We start from the raw sequence: 17127 nt of genomic DNA on the forward strand, positions 1-17127 counted from the left end.
ACATCTGTACAGGCTGAGTATCATTAGAATAGAGAAATAGAGAAATTCCTTTACCATTTCCTTTTTCTAGCCTTGAGAGGCTGGAGTTATGTCATAGGTCCAATGTTCTTTTATTTTTGAAAGATCAGGTGAAGATACTTTCAAAATGTAAAATATACAGTCTACTATCTTCTGTTCTATAAAACATGGAACATTAAAAGGTTTTAAAATATCAGGTCTTTTTGGACATCCCAAAGTGTGTTTACACTCTTCTTTAAAAGGGCCTCCTCCTCAGAATTCAAGTTAACTTTCACAACATCTGAGACACCATTTTGGCCCAAGACACAAGGGATACTGAGAAAGATTTCTTCTTTTATTCCATATAAGCCCTAAAAGGCAAAATTAGGTTATTATTCAGTAACCTGATATGGAAAAGCAGCTATGCAAGACGGCTTCAGAATAAGAATATACAGAGAGACTACGGAGCTCAAGAATCATTCGGAGGGCAGGAGAGTGATCGTCAACAGTACGAAGAGCATCCTAATGTCCTATGACCATGTAAGAACTTGTGTTTAATGACATGAAGAATGTGCCAGATGCCTTCAAAGGGGCCAAAATGGGCACTGTCTATTTTACCCCTTACCCTTGTCATATTTCTTTCTAAGCGGAAGAATGCCATGCAGTCTGATGAAGGACTGTGAGATCAAGCAGGCTGTGTTTGGTGTAAAATAATCAAGAGAACAGTGAAGGCAGAAGCAGGAAGTGGCTGGGCAGGCTCTGCTTTGTATAATCTTTACACGAGGGGATGCCACTGAGTTTGGACAACAGATGCTAACAGGTGGCTTCTCAAGCCTCCAGAGGTGGAGCCTCCGGTGGAGCCTAAGCTTCCAGGTACTCACATGCTCAGCAGGGTTTACGTAATTCCCCCGCTAGTCACCAGTGGAATGTACTCCTGCCCTCCTGGCTACCACCTGGCTTCTATCCAGGACCTTCCATGATGGACAGGGCCATGGAATAGGTGCAGCCATGGCCACCACCCTGTCCTAGGGCCATGGAGCCTCCCATCAGCAGCCCTGATGTTCCCTCCACTCCTGCAGCTGAAGCCAAGGCTGTAGAGGCAGCTGCTAGAGCCTATTACAACCTGGGTAACCCACACAATGTCTACATGCCCACAAACCAGCCTCCACCTCCTCCCTGGAAGGTAAGACGACCCAGTAGACCTCTCACACCTCTCTGCCCCCTACCACCCATTGCCTTTTCTTACCCCAGAATGTAGGGCTGGAGGAGGCAATGGGAAGGTCTTGTTGTTCCTCCAGGTGTGCCTGTAAAGTTACCAGGAACCAGCGTTGAGAAAGGGAGAGGCTCCTTGACCCTGGGGTGGTGCCTCCCAGCTTCCCATAGTAGTTCAGAGCCCACAGGCACTACTCAGCCAGGCTTCCCTCTCACCGTCTCTGGGGCTCTCCTCAGGAGCTCAGCGTTCCTGCTTTACTCTAGTGGCCCACAGAGGGACTCCCGATCCACCTTTTCCACTGCAGTCCAACTCCCTCATTTTGGTAGCCACTTTATACTCAACCTCCTGGTCTCCATCAGAACAGCCACATGTCTTCTCCTCAGGGTCCCCTGCCAGGCTCTACTCACATTCACTCCACTCTGGTCCGTGCCTCGCCACGGAAGGCCACCGTCCCACCAGACTGTCAGCCCACATTCCCCTCCCAGCCACATTCCAGCTGCAGTCACACTTGCCTGCCCCCGCTTCCCTTTCCTGTCCTTGGTCATTCTGTTGCTCCCTCTGTGTAGCACAATACCTTTTAGAGCTTTAACATGAGCTGCCAGGGGTTGGGCGGCATCAGGAACGAGGCAGCGTGGCTGGGGCAAAAGCCCTCCTGCCTTCCGTGCTGGTGTTTCAGGAATTTGCTCTCTCTCCTTTCACTGTATCTCTTCCTGCTAGAAAGGGCTTCTTGGATTAGAACTGGAAATGTATGTCCATGCCTTTATGCCATTTGGGGGCTGCTGGGTAGACTGGAAACAAGGGCCCTGACCTCCAAGGCTGCCCTGGCCTAGCCCTGTGTGTGTACTGCCATGACCTGCTGCCCCCCCCCCCACTTAGCCTATCCTCTTCCCTTTAAGCGTCATGCCTGGTTGGCAGTATGACCCCTGGATGCACTGAAATTTGCTTCCTTTCCTCATAGACTGGCCGTGAAGTGAGGAAATGGTTATTTAAAGAGAATTCCCTATTTATCTGACAAAAAATCAAGTTAATATATTAATGTTAAATAAACTCTATTGGCAACTTTATTTGCTGAAAATGTGAAGTAATAAAAATGAAGTAACTGGGAAAAAAGATTAAGAGCATACAAATGATTTTGCTCTTAATGTCAAATGTTTAAGTATTTCCTATAAACTATAACTCATCCACTGATTTGTTCAGTAAAGACTATGAAATTCCCGTATTACTCAACCTCTTTTCAGGAGCATTCATTTGACACCTCCCTGACTCTTCTTCAGGAGCCCTCTGGGGGTAATTGCTTATTCTCCCACAGCCCTTTGTATCCTCAAAAGAGGAAGAGTGTAGAATCCACTGTATACCCCTCACTGTCGCTTCCAGATTATTAATCCCTTGCTCTCTTAAAAACAAAAACAATTCCCCCTATTTTTTGAGGCCCATCTTATTCAGCTCTTCTTTCCTTTCTAATGACCGTCTACAAACCTCTTGAGTATTCCATCTCATTCATAAAAGACTTTGACCCTAGCAATCTTCTCTCTCTATCCCAGTTTGTGCCATTATCCTTGGTGGCTTCATTGTCCATGTGGATAAACGAACCAATTCCCTTTCTTTCCAGTTTCTTGTCTTCTTTAGCTCATGGGACCTTCTCCCACCCCAAGTATCTTACTCTGAACCTTGTTATGAGGTTCCTCCATATCCAACTTATATTCCTTTCTTGTAACTCTTTTGTTACACCCTAAGACCCTTTGCCTATTTTAATTTTTATAAATATTTCTTAAATTCTTTATTACTCATTTTCTTTTTGTAATTTATTCATTTGTATGTAGATAACATTTAAGGGCAACGGTCTTGAATTTGACTGTGACCCTTTAGCAGAAGGTCAAACTCATTTTTAACAAGTATAGACACCAAAACTACCTACACCTCTATCTATCTCTCTGTCTTCCTCTCTTCTCTCTCCCCCTTTAACACTCCACAAGTAAAACCCAAACCCAGATGAATTCAGTTATCTACTTTCTCCACTCCTGCACTCAGGTCCCTAGAGAAAACCACACAACAAAGCTGATCTTTAACTTTTGTCAAAATTAATACTTATCTACCTCAAGCATCCACCTGACAGTAATTCTGCCTTTATTTTTTGTCAAATTCTATTTCTCACTATCTACAAAGGTGATTTCAAATCTTCTCAAACACCTGACTTTTCTATACCTCCCTTGACTTTCAGTAGATGATTTTGTCTCCTTTCACTAAAAAGAAGTCATCAGATGCTTCCAATGCCAAACTTACCAACCTATATGATTCACTACCTATCTTCTCTTTGTTATCCTCTATTAAAAAAGATAGTTGTCCCTCCTCCTTTCTGGGACTAATACCTTCACCAATGCTCTGGATCCCACCCTCTCTGCTTATTACTTCTATCTTCAATATCTTCTTTACATCTTATCTTTTAAACAACAACAAAAAAACCTGCCTTGCCCTGATTTTCCTCTCCAGTTACTGCTCTCTCTCCTTAATTTCACAGCCACTTACCTCAAAAGAGCTGTTTATACTGGCTTTACTTTCTCCAGTCGACTTAAAAGGTTCTCAGCTGGAGGTGATTTTGCCTTACCAAACATTCCCAAGGGACATTTGGTAATGTCTGGAGACATTTTTTTTTAACATCTTTATTGGAGTATAATTGTGGAGACATTTTTGATTGTCAAAACTGGTATGCTACTGGCATCTAATGAGTAGAGGCCCGGGATGCTGCTAACATCCCACAATGCACAGGACAGCCCCAATAATGAAGAATTATCCAGCCCCAAATCAACAGTGCCGAAGTTAAGAAAACCCTAGTGTACTCCAATCAGAATTTTTCATTTCTATTACTTTATTAAACATCTGCTAAGGTTATCAATGACCTCTGTTACTTTACCTTCCTGGCATCTTAACCCTTATTTTATATGACTTCACATCAATCAAGAACAGAAAACCAATCCTTTTATCTTTAAGGCATCCTCCTTTCACTTGGTTACCATGATTCCATGTTCTCTTGGTTTTTAACTCTGGCCACCACTTAGTCACCTTCGTGGACTCACACTATAAACTCTGCTGTTAATACTGAAATTCCTCAAGACTCAATCTCAATCTGTCTTCTCACTTTATACTCTCTCCTTAGGCAAGCTCGTTGAAATTCATGGTTTCAGCTACCATGTGTAAGGGATATCTACTGTCTTTGCCTGTCTAGTATCTCTTTCTCTCTCTCTTTTTTTTTTTCTTAATGTTGACAGAACCTCTCTTTTCCTTTCAGGAACTGCCTCTCTCCGAACTGACAAGTATCACAGGAATGGACAAGTGATCCCAGAAAGGCCAATTATCAAGAAATTAATATGGGTAAAGGGAGAGGCAGGGTTCTGATACTAGAGGCTCTAAGCCTGCAGATGCTGAGGGCCATCTTCGTTGCCCCATGGAAAAAGTCCACATGAGCTTGAAGCCAATAAGAGTGAAAAGATGAGCCAAGATTGCGGAGAGAAAAGGTAGCTCTAATGATATAGTTTGAGCATGTGGTTCGGGCCTCCTTGGCATTTCGGTTACATGAGCCAATATATCTTCTTTTTATTAAGCTAGTTTGGGTTGGCTTCTGTGGCTTTTAACCAAGAGCCCTGATATACACTTTTTACGCTGATGATGCTCATATTTATAACTCCAACCCCAAACTCTTATGCATTCCAGAAGCTTGTACCTAACTGACTATTTCCTCTGAGATATTGCAAAGGCACCTCAAATTCAGTTTCTCCATAACTACAAACATGATCTTCAAACCTGATTCTCTTTGAATATGCCTTTCCTCAGTGGATTATATAACCATTTATCTAACTGTGCAAAACAGAAACCTAAGAATGACCTTTATCTCCCTTATTTCCCACTTCATTCCATTATCAAGACCTATGAATTTTACCTCTTAAATATAGTATAACTCAAATTTGCCACTACCTCTTCATCTCTACTACTACCATCCTCTCTGTGCCAAGCTAACGCACATCCTCTTCCCAAGTTTACCCACCTCTACTCTTGTCCCCTTCAAATCTGTTCCATCCATCACAGCCCCAGGAATCTTTTTAACAAAAAAAGACTGTAAAACCAGTCCCTTTCTTAAGTTCCTTTGGTGGCTTTCCATAGCTCTTACGGTAAGGACCCAAACCCCTTTATAAGACTTTCAGTGGCCTGACCCTGCTTACTTCCTCCAGCCTTATCATGTACTTCCCTTTGCTCCCTTTGCTCTGTGCATTTCAACCACTGACCTTTTTTTTTTTTCAGATCCTCAAGTGCTCTCTACTTATATCTACCTCAGGTCCCCTACACATGTGTCCCCTCTGCTTGGAATATAGTCCAGCCTTGCAAATTAACTTCTACTCATTATTCAGATTAGGTCATTTTACTTCCTTAGGAAATCTTCCCTAACCACCACAAACGCCCCCTCCGCAGAGTAAATTCTCTTCTTGAATACTCTAAGAACTTCGTAGTTTGTCATCATAGCACTTAACACAATGTGTTATTATATATTTGCAATTGTTTTATTAAGTTCCTATCTTTCATTAAACTCTATGAGGTCAGGGCCTCTATTTTGTTCACCAACATATTCTCAAAATTTTGTATAATGCCTGGCACATAGTAAAGACTCAGCAATATTTAAACAAAGATGATAAGTGAAGATTCTATTTAAGCCTACCTTAACCATAGTGGAAACTGGATGCACTCTCCTGAGATTTTTCAGAATTGATCTTACCAGACCTGTCACAGACAGTCCAACAGCCCAAGAGGTATACCCCTTCAGCTTGATAATCTCATAGGCACTACAGTTGTGGAAAGTAAGAAAATCAAATTCATGAGAAGTTGATTCAGAGAGAACATAATATTTTTCAAGCATCTGTTCTGAAGCAATCTACATGTCAATACCACTCTTAAAATTTTCTCAGAGATGTCGTCTTGAAATTATTTATGAATAGGCAGTAAAAATTTCTATATTATTCTCATAAACTTCATTATTCACTTCAAATAATAGTTCACCCTTCTTTCATCATAAAGGCGGAATATTAGGTCATTGTGCCACTCAAAATGAAACTTTTAGTTTTAAATTTTTTCTTAAATATCCAAACATAGACTCTGATCACCTTGAAAGTTGGCATATACATCTTGCTGACCACATAATATTGTTACTAAGGTGCCAGTGTAAATTTAAACTGTATATAATTACAAGCCAAGTTACACATTTTTCCCAAGAATATATTATTAAATCAATAACATACTGAAATATGGGGAAATGTTCATAATACATTTTCAAAGGAAAATAGCATAATCCTAAACATTATGAAACATTATGTAATTTCTTATCTCAGCCTTGTAAAAAACATAATGCATTTTTATAGGAACTTTAGAATCATATCAATCCACCAAATTATTAATAGTGATTATTTTTGAGTGACAGGCTTGCAGGTGAGATTATCTTCTTTCTTTAATCAATTAATTAATTAATTAATATTTTGGCTGCATTGAGTCTTCGTTGCTGCATGCGGGCTTTCTCTAGTTATGGCGAGCGGGGGCTGCTCTTCATTGTGGGCTTCTTATTGCAGTGGCTTCTCATTGCAGAGCATAGGCTCTAGGCACACGGGCTTCAGTAGTTGTGGCATGCAGGCTCAGCAGTTGTGGCTTGCGGGCTCTAGAGCACAGGCTCAGTAGTTGTGGCGCATGGGCGTAGCTGCTCTGCGCCATGTGGGATCTTCCCGGACTAGGGCTCGAACCCATGTTCCCTGCCTTGGCAGGCGGATTCTTAACCACTGCACCACCAGGGAAACCCCAGGGTGACATTATCTTCTTTATGCTTATGAATTTTCTTATTTTCTACAATAAATATGTATTTTATTTTTGCATTGCCACCAACAGCGATCTCGGGTTTGGACTGACAGTAAAACTCAAAGGACAAAGAAGTTTTAACCTAGCTCTTATATAATTTTGAGAAAAGGATCCAGGACAAGAAACACACAATGTACAGTATCATTATTTGTATCAGATGGTCTTGCAACTACCTAGGCACAGTTTTAAGGCCCCAGGACTGCACACAACACACTCGGTAGCAAATTACACTGATGTGTAAATGGACAAGCTCAACACAGGAAAGTTGGGCCTGCACTACACTTATTGTGGTGTCCTGTGATTTGACTATCAATCCAAAACCAGGGGCACTACTAGAGGGCAAGAGGATTGATGTCAAAATTAAAATTAACTTTCAGATCCTCAATATAACCAAGACTCTGTGGGGTAAGTAAAAAGAAAGGAAGGAAAGTTTTGCCTAGAGATTGATTGACTAGTGGTATATGAGTTGAAGAAAGCTTTGCAGTAGATAAGTGGGGACAAATCTTACCAGTAGAATCTGGATGACAGGTTTACCCTCTGAGGAATTAACAAAATGTCTTGAGAAAGAGAAGAGGGTTGAGAAGAAAATGGCTAAAAACATAATCCTTTAGTTGCTATTAACCATCCTAATGAAATTAAAACCACTGGTGTAAAAGGGAGGATAGAGAACAAGCAGTTTCAAGGCTGGTATTTTAAGACAAAGACTGACCCATGCTGTAAACTAAATGCTCTATTCAGAACCTGGAAAGACATCCTACTAAATCATGATGTCACTCCCCTGCAATTGTTAGTTAGGCACTGGAAAATCAGAGGCTATAACATAAAAGAGTTGAGTCATTTTTAGATAAGTACTAGCAGTATCCTGAGGATTCTTTGTAACTATAGATCCTCTGCTAAATGAACAAGGGGCAAATAATTTAATGCTGGACACTGCATTGTTGAGAGGACTAACTGGAATGAGTACTGATCTGTAATGTGTTGCAGTGTTTGGTATTCAAATCATACAGGACTACAGTGGAAAATGTGATCTTAATCACTATTCCCTTATAGCAACAGTGTTTCAAATGAAAAAGAAACTAGCAGTCCCTGTAATACCATTATCTGGGATTGGGCAGACAAAAGCCTAACACTGTGACCTCCCTATAAAGATGGACTACTCCATGACATCTGGAAACCAGTATTGGCTAAAACATGTTCCTTTGTGGCTGGGTTATAACTGAGCCACCAGATTAGTTAGATTCCTGCATTTACTGGGAAATGGTCTCTAGTGGTCCCTGTAACTGGAAATATATGGTACAATATATGGGTAAGGGACATTTTTGTTAAGATATGAAATGATACTGTAATATTAACATATGTTTCATTTGCTAGGCATTAATTTAATCTCTTATCCAAAGCTATGTGGCATAACAAAGGTTTGTAGGTCCCCTTAAGGAAATCTAAGAAAATGAAACATACCAATAAAAATTATCACAGTGAAAAGATATTTTGGGATATTGACCTGAAACTTCCAATTGATGTGGAAATAATGTGACTAGAAGAAGAAATAAATTTGCTTTAGAGAAACTGAACACACAAATGCATCTATTAATAACTTTAATAAGGTACAAGTGATAGTAAATAAAAGGGCAAAATAAGATAGTCCAATTAGTTAAAAATTACCAAAACATCTGGTGAGGGATTTTGGTTACCTATTGGATCTTATAGATCCTGGTAATTATAGGTGTATACAAGCTTGTTTTTTTTCTATGTGTAAAATATTAGGACATGCTTGTCACAGGAACTATGAAGGATATATGACACAAAGATAATCACCCAGGTCATGGGTGAATGGTTAACAGCAGGTATGGACCCTTTTCAAAAAGGCAGGAGTATCTGGGAAGATGACTTTGAGTTTGCTTTTTCACAAAACAGTTTCCTAGGTTTAAAAATCTAGTTAAATACTGGAGGATTCTAGGAAGATGGAGAAGTAGGAAGCACCAGGAATCTATCTCCCCAACTAGACAATAACTGCACTGCCAGAATCTGTCTGATATAACTTTTGGTGGAACTCTGGAGTCTTCTGAAAGCTTGAAATTTCCAGGGGAAGGTTTGTATGTTAAACTGTGGTTAGTTTCAGCCAATTTCAGCCCTTAGCAGAGTAGCAGGGCTGTTTACATGTACAGAAAGCAGTCTGTGCACAGCCTGTGAAAAGCACCCTTTCCTCCAAATATCAGAGATCTGTTCTCTAATGACTGATTACTGCTTTTGATGACAGAGGGGTAGACAAAGAGGGCAAAGCCACTGTTGTTGCACCTCCCCACTACTGTTGCAAGCCTCTCCCCCTCTGGCTAAAGTAACCTCCAAGGAATGTAAAGGGCAGGCACCCTTTCCCCCTTCCCTTAGTATTTCTTTTTCCCCTCATGGGAGCCAGACATTAAAGACCAGAACATACAAAAGCAGTGGCATATTTGGGGGAAATTAGAAAGTAACCACGTATGCCCAGGGAAAAGCACAAAGACCTTAAGAGTACACCTCAGGTTGGTCCTTGGCACAGAAACAGCCTTCAACCATCAAAAAACAAAAGCGATAACAATAACAACAAAAACCCAGCAAACCCTGGGGAAGGGACAGAATCTGATAACGTTGTCATATATTACTAGATTCAAACATCCAGTTTTCAACAACAGCAACAGCAACAACAAATCACAAGGCATACAAAGAAATATAAAAGGAAAAAAATGAATCAACAGAAACTGTCCCTGGGGGAAAAAAAAAACCTGATGGCAGATATACTAGACAAAGACTTTAAAACAACTGTCTTAAAGATACTCAAAGAACTAAAGGAAGAGGTAGAGAAAGTCAAGAAAATGATGAGTGAACAAAACGGAAATATCAATAAAGAAATATAAAACCTAAAAAGAACCCCCACCCCCAAAATTCTAGAGCTGAAAAGCACAATAACTGAAATGAAAAAAATCACTAGATGGACTAAGAAGCAGATTTGAGCAGGCAGAAGACAGAATCAGCAAACTTGAAGATAGGACAATGGAAATTACTGACTCAGGAACAGAAAGAAGAAAGACTGAAGAAAAGTGAAAAACAAGATCATCAGCAGATTTCTCACCAGAAACTTTGGAGGCCAGAAGGTACTGGGCAGATATATTTAAAGTGATAAATAGAAAACAACTGTCAACCAAGAATCATATCTTATACCGGCAAAACTGTTCTTCAAAAGTGAGGGAAAAATTAAGACTTTGCCAAAGAAACTAAAGCTTAGGGAGTTCATCACCACTAGACCAGTCCTGCAAGAAATACTCAAGGCAGTCCTGCAGGATGAAATAAACAATAACTTGAAGCCATGTGAAAAAATAAAGATCTCAATAAAGGTAAATGCATGGGCAGTTATAAAAGCTAGTAATATTGTAACAATGGTTTATACTTACACTTTTTATTTTCTGCATAATTTAGGAGACTAATACATTAAAAAAATTAGTCTAAAAGCTAGTATTACTGTGACTTTGGTATGTAACTCCCATTTTCAAATTTAAGAAACAATTGCATTTAAAAGAATTATTAGTTTATATTTTGGGGCAAACAGTGTGCAAAGATGCAATTTTGTGACATCAACAATCAAAAGGGGTGAGGATGGAACTATGAAGAAGCAGAGGTTTTGTATGTTATTGAAGTTAAGCTGGTAGAAATTCAAATAAGAGTATTATAACTTTAGGGTGCTAAAGGTAATCCCCCATGGCAACCAAAATGAAAATAGCTATAATAGCTATAGGATATATACAAAAGAAAATGAGACAGGAATTTAAATATTTCACTACAAAAAATAAACACAAAAGAAGACAGTAATGCAGGAAATGAGAAACAAGAAGCTCTAAAGCATATAGAAAACAAATAGCACAATGACAGAAGCCCCCATTATCAGTAATTACTTTAAATGTAAACAAATTACACTCTACAATCAAAAGAGATTGACATAATGGATCAAAACACAGAAGCCAAGTACATGCTGTCAACATGAAACTTACTTTAAAGCCAAAGACACAAATAGATTAAAAGTGACAGAATGGAAAAAGATATTTTATGCAAATAGTAACCAAAAGGGAGCAGGGGTGGCTATACTAATGTCAGATAAAACAGACTTCAAATCAAAAAAGTTTACAGTAGGCAAAGAAGGACATTACATACTAATTAGAGGTTCAATAAAGAAAATGAAAGAAAATAAAACAATAATTATAAACATGTATGCATCTAATAGCAGACCATCAAAATACATGAAGCAAAAACTGACAAAACTGAAGGGAGAAATAGACAGTTCTACAATAATAATTGAAGACTTAAATACCCAACTTTCAATAATGGATAGATCAATCAAACAGAAGGTAAGTAAGGAAATAGAGAATTCAACACCACAGACCAACTAGTTCTAACAGACAAATGGAACACTTTACCCAACAATAACAGCATCTACATTCTCCTCAAGTGCACATGGGATATTTTCGAGAATAGACCATACGTTTACGTTATGCCACAAATTAAGTCTCAATAGATTTAAAAAGACAGGTATCATACAAAGTATATTCTCTGACACAATGAGGTGAATTTAGAAATCAATAACAGAAGTAACACTGGAAAATTCACAAATCTGTGGAATTTAAAAAGCACACTCTATAACAACCTAATGGATCAAAGAAGAAAGCACAATGGAAATTAGGAAATACTTAGAGATGAATGAAAATGAAAACATAACATAAAACTTATTGGTCAGAGAGAAAGCAGTGCTAAAGGATAAACTTATAGCCATATATGCTTACATTAAAAAACACGAAAGATGTCAATCTAACATTACAACTTAAGGAACTAGAAAAAAAAGAACAAATTAAACCCAAATCTAGCAAATGGAAGTAAATAATGAAGATCAGAAATAACAAAATAGAGAATGGAAAAACAACAGAAAAAAATCAACGGTTCTTTGAAAAGATCAACTGACAACTTTTAGCTAGATGAATTAAGAAAAAAGAGAGAAGACTCAAATTACTAAAATCAGAAATGAAAGTGGAGCCATTATTACTGATTCTAAGCATTACCCATTTACCAAGGCCAGACAAAGTCACTATAAGAAAAAAACTAGAGGCGGAGGCACCACACGGCCCGGGCAAGCTTCTGGGTTGCAGCCGTACGCCACGGCCTAGCATGTCGGAAGCGGATGAGGACCAGCCCATGGAGACAATGGGCGCCACCGACAACGGACACGAGGCCACCACTGAAGGCAAGTCGCCAGCCAGCACTGGGGTCACAGTGGGTGCTGAAGGCGGAAGCACGGCGCCCCAGGCTGGCAACTAGAACGGCACGGAGGGCTACTAGATAAATGTCAGCAAGAACAAGGAGGATGCAGGAAAACTGTTCACTGGTGGCCTGAGCTGGGATACCAGCAAAAAGGACCTAAAGGACTATTTTACCAAATTTGGAGAGGTCGTTGACTGTACAATAAAAATGGATCAAAAAAAAAAATGGATCCCAGGGCTTCCCTGGTGGCACAGTGGTTGAGAGTCCGCCTGCCGATGCAGGGGACAGGGGTTCATGCCCCGGTCCGGGAAGATCCCACATGCCGCGGAGCGGCTGGGCCCGTGAGCCATGGCTGCTGAGCCTGCGCGTCCGGAGCCTGTGCTCCACAACGGGAGAGGCCACAACAGAGAGAGGCCCGTGTACCGCAAAAAAAACAAAAACAAAAACAAAAACATACCAAGTATCTTTTCCAAACACAATGTTACAAAACTAGAACTTAACAGGAGGGAAACTGGAAAGTTCAAAAATATATGGAAATTAAACAACACACACCTGAACAACCAAAGAGTCAAAGAAGAAATCAAAAGGGAAATTTAAAAATATCTTGAAACAAATGAAAATGGAAACACAACATACGAAAACTTATGGGATGAAGCAAGAGCAGTTCGTAGAGAGGGAAGTCTATACAGCATTAAATGCCTACATTAAGAAAAAAGAAAGACCTCAAATAAACAACCTCAAGGAGCCAGTAATAGAAGAACAAACCAAGTCCAAAGTTAGCAGAAGGAAGGAAATAACAAAGATCAGAGTGGAGATAAATTAAACAGAGACTAAAAGGACAATAGAAAAGGTCAATGAAACTAACATCTGGTTTTTTGAAAAGTTAAAATTGACAAACTAGACTAAGGAAAAAAGAGAGAAGACTCAAATAAAATCAGAAATGAAAACAGAGACCTTACGACTGATACCACACAAATACAAAGGATCACGACACTACTATGAACAATTATATGCCAACAAATTGGACACCCTAGAGGAAATGGATAAATTCCTAGAAACATAAACCTACCAACACTACATAATGAAGAAATAGAATAAATGAACAGACCAATAATGAGTAAAGAGATTGAATCAGTAATCAAAAATCTCCCAACAAAGAGAAGTCCAGGACCAGATGGCTTCCCTGGTGAATCTACCAAACATTTAAAGAATTAATGCCAATCCTTCTCAAACTCTTCCCCAAAATTGAAGAGTAGGGAAAACTCCCACACTCATTTTATGAGACCAACATTACTCTAATACCAAAACCAGATAAGGCTGCTACAGAAAACTACAGGCCAATTTCCCTGATGAATACAGATGCAAAAATTCTCAACAAAATATTAGCAAACCAAATTCAACAATATATTGAAAGGATCATAAATCATGATCAAGTGGGATTTATCCCTGGGATGTAAGGATGTTTTAACATATGCAAATCAATAAATGTGATATACCACATTAACAGAATAAAAATAAAAATTTTATTATCATTGCAATAGATGCAGAAAAAGCAATTACCAAAATTCAATACCTGTTCATGTCAATATCATATTAACAAAGTGGTAGAGAAGGAATGTACCTAAACATAATAAAAGCCATATATAACAAGCCCACAACTAACATACTCAAAGGTGAAAACCTGAAAGCTGTTCCTCTAAGATCAGCAACAAGACAAGTGTTCCCACTCTCACCACTCCTATTCAACACAGTACTGAAAAGTTCTAGCCAGAGCAATAAGGCAGGACCCAAAATGAAAAGGTATCCAAATTAGAATAAAAGAAGTAAAACTGTCTCTGATAACAGATGATATGACCTTATTTATAGAAAATCCTAAAGACCCCACCAAAAACTAATAGAACTAATCAGTACATTTAGTGAATTTCAGGATACAAAATACAGAAATCAGTTGTGTTTCTATACACTAACAACAAATTACCTGAAAAACAAATAAAGAAAACAGTCCCATTCACAATAATATCAAAAACAATAGATATTTAGGAATAAATTTAATCAAAGAGATTAAATATCTGCACACTCAAAACTATAAGACTTTGATGCAAAAAAATGAAGCAGACACAAATAAATGGAAAAACATCCCATGTTCATGGATTGGAAGTAGTAATATTGTTAAAATGTTCATACTATCCAAAGCATTCCATAGATTCAATGCAATCTAAAATACCAACAGCATTTTCACAGAAATATAAAAAACAATCCTAAAATTCATATGGGGCCACAAAAGACCCCAAATAGCCAAAGCAATCCTGAGAAAGAAGAAAAAAGTTAGAGGCATCACACTGCCTGATTTCAAACTATATTACAAAGCTATAGTAATCAAAGCAGTATAGTACTGGAATAAAAACAGACATATAGACCAATGAAACAGAATCGAGAGCCTAGAAATAAGCCCTTGCAGATACTGTCAACGGATATTTGACAAGGGAGCCAAGAATACTCAGTGGAAAAATACAGTCTTTACAATGAATGGTGTTGGGAAACTGAATAATCACATGCAGAGGAATGAAACTGGACCCATATCTTATGCTGCTCACAAAAATCAACTCAAAATGGATTAAAGCTTTAAACAGAAGCCTGAAAGTGTAAAACTCCTAGAAGAAAATGTAGGGGAAAAATTCCTTGACATTGGTCTTGGCAATGATTTTTTTGGATATGACACCAAAAGCACAAGCAACAAAAGCAAAATAAATGACTGGGACTACATCAAACAAAAAAAAATATTTGCAAACCATGTATCTTATAAGGGGTTAATATTCAAAACATCTAAGGAACTCATACAACTCAATACCAAAAATTCCGATTTAAAAATGGGCAGAGGGGGCTTCCCTGGTGGTGCAGTGGTTGAGAGTCCGCCTGCCGATGCAGGGGACACGGGTTCGTGCCCCGGTCCGGGAAGATCCCACATGCCGCGAAGCGGCTGGGCCCATGAGCCATGGACGCTGAGCCTGCGCGTCCGGAGCCTGTGCTCCGCAACGGGAGAGGCCACAACAGTGAGAGGCCTGCGTACCGGAAAAAAAAAAAAAAAAAGGGCAGAGGAACCAAACAGACATTTTTCCAAAGAAAACATACAAATGGTTAACAGGTGCATGAAAAGATGCTCAACTTCACTAATCATCTGGGAAATACAAATGAAAACCACAGTGAGATATCACCTGACACCTGTTAGAATGGCTATCATCAAGAGGACACATGTTGGCGAGGATGTGAAGAAAAGGGAACACTCGTGCACTGCCTGCGGGAATGTAAATTGCTACAGCCACTATGGAAAACAGTATGGAGTTTCCTCAAAAAAATTAAAAATGGAACTACCATATGACCTAGCAATCCCACTTTGGGGCATATATCCACAGGAAATGAAATCAGTATCTCAAAGAGATACCAACACTCCCATATTCACTTCAGCATTATTCACAATAGCCAAGATATGAAAACAACCTTGATGTCCATCTACAGATAAATGTCTAAAGAAGATGTGGTATATAGATATACAATGGAATATTCAGCTACAAAAAAGAAGGAAATTTTGCCATTTGTGACACAGATGGACCTTGAAGGCCTTATGCTAAGTGAAATAAGTCTGACAGAGAAAAAAAATACTGTATGATATCACATATGTGGAAACTAAAAAAGCCAGACTCATAGAAAGAGAGAATAGAATGGTGGTTGCCAGAGGCTAGGGGAAAGGACAAATGGGGAGATGTTGGCCAAAGGATATAAACTTCCAGATGTAAGATGAATAAGTTCTGAGGATCTAATGTTGGCTATAGTTAACACTACTATATTTTATATATATACTTGAAAGTTGCTAAGAGAGTAAATCTTCTCTTAGTGAATCTTCTCTCTCCTTTCTTTTGTGGTGTTCCCACCACAAATAACCATGTTATATGCATTAAACTTACATGTTATATGCCAATTATATATCAGTAAAGCTGGAAAAAAACAAAGTATTGTGTATTTGGATGGGCGCGGTTTATTGTCATAAATTTACCTAAATGACATTGTTTTAAAAAGAAAAAAAAAGGAATGGTATGGAAATATCATTATGCAGTTAAACGGAGTAGAAGGGACTCACCTGGATTTGAAACAATAAGCACCTTACAGTCAGGACTATTTTGGACTATGGCAGGAATGATTGATTTCATGATATTCACATTACGTTGGACCAGGTCAAGGCGACTTTCTCCTTCCTGCTGCTGTGCACCTGCTGTGACAATAACTAATTTGGAATTTGCAGATATACTGTAATCTAAAGAAGGAAACAAAAGAAACTATTTGGTCAAGACTGCCATAATCACTGTGCTTTAATTCTTTAAAAGTCTATTGTATGATGATGGTATTAAAGTACTACCTTCATGTCTGGCATTTGCAGATGAACAGATTTTCCATAGTAATGTTATCTTGTATGTTATGTTATCCATAGTATAGTTAGTTTTCCATAGTATGTTATCTTGACGGAAATTTTGTTACTATGATTTACCAATGTTCACATGACTTTTTAAAAAAAAAAAAATAACAACCTACCATGGCTTTTAGCCCACATTCTCATTTGTTATTAAGGCCTGAGGCACTGCAAGTCAGCTCTCTGGATTTTTACAAATACCATATGAATCAGAAGCTTAGAACTCTGAGAATTTATGTGTGTTTCATGATTCCAAGAGTGAGAATGTATTTACTTACATTATTTACTTGATTCACAC

The 17127-nt window shown here is 38.8% G+C and overlaps 1 protein-coding gene and 1 pseudogene across 1 annotated transcript in view; one reads left to right on the forward strand and one right to left on the reverse strand.

The window, feature by feature from the left end:
- Window positions 1–17127, reverse strand: part of LOC132525951 (L-lactate dehydrogenase C chain-like) — a 49952-nt gene that overhangs the window by 22091 nt on the left and 10734 nt on the right. Inside the window, 1 exon segment of the mRNA XM_060159548.1 lies at window positions 16499–16676. Coding sequence (XP_060015531.1) covers window positions 16499–16676 — 178 coding nt within the window.
- LOC132525900 (WW domain-binding protein 2-like) lies at window positions 421–4541 on the forward strand (annotated as a pseudogene).

Source organism: Lagenorhynchus albirostris, chromosome 9, assembly GCF_949774975.1.
Source record: "Lagenorhynchus albirostris chromosome 9, mLagAlb1.1, whole genome shotgun sequence".
NCBI lineage: Eukaryota > Metazoa > Chordata > Mammalia > Artiodactyla > Delphinidae > Lagenorhynchus > Lagenorhynchus albirostris.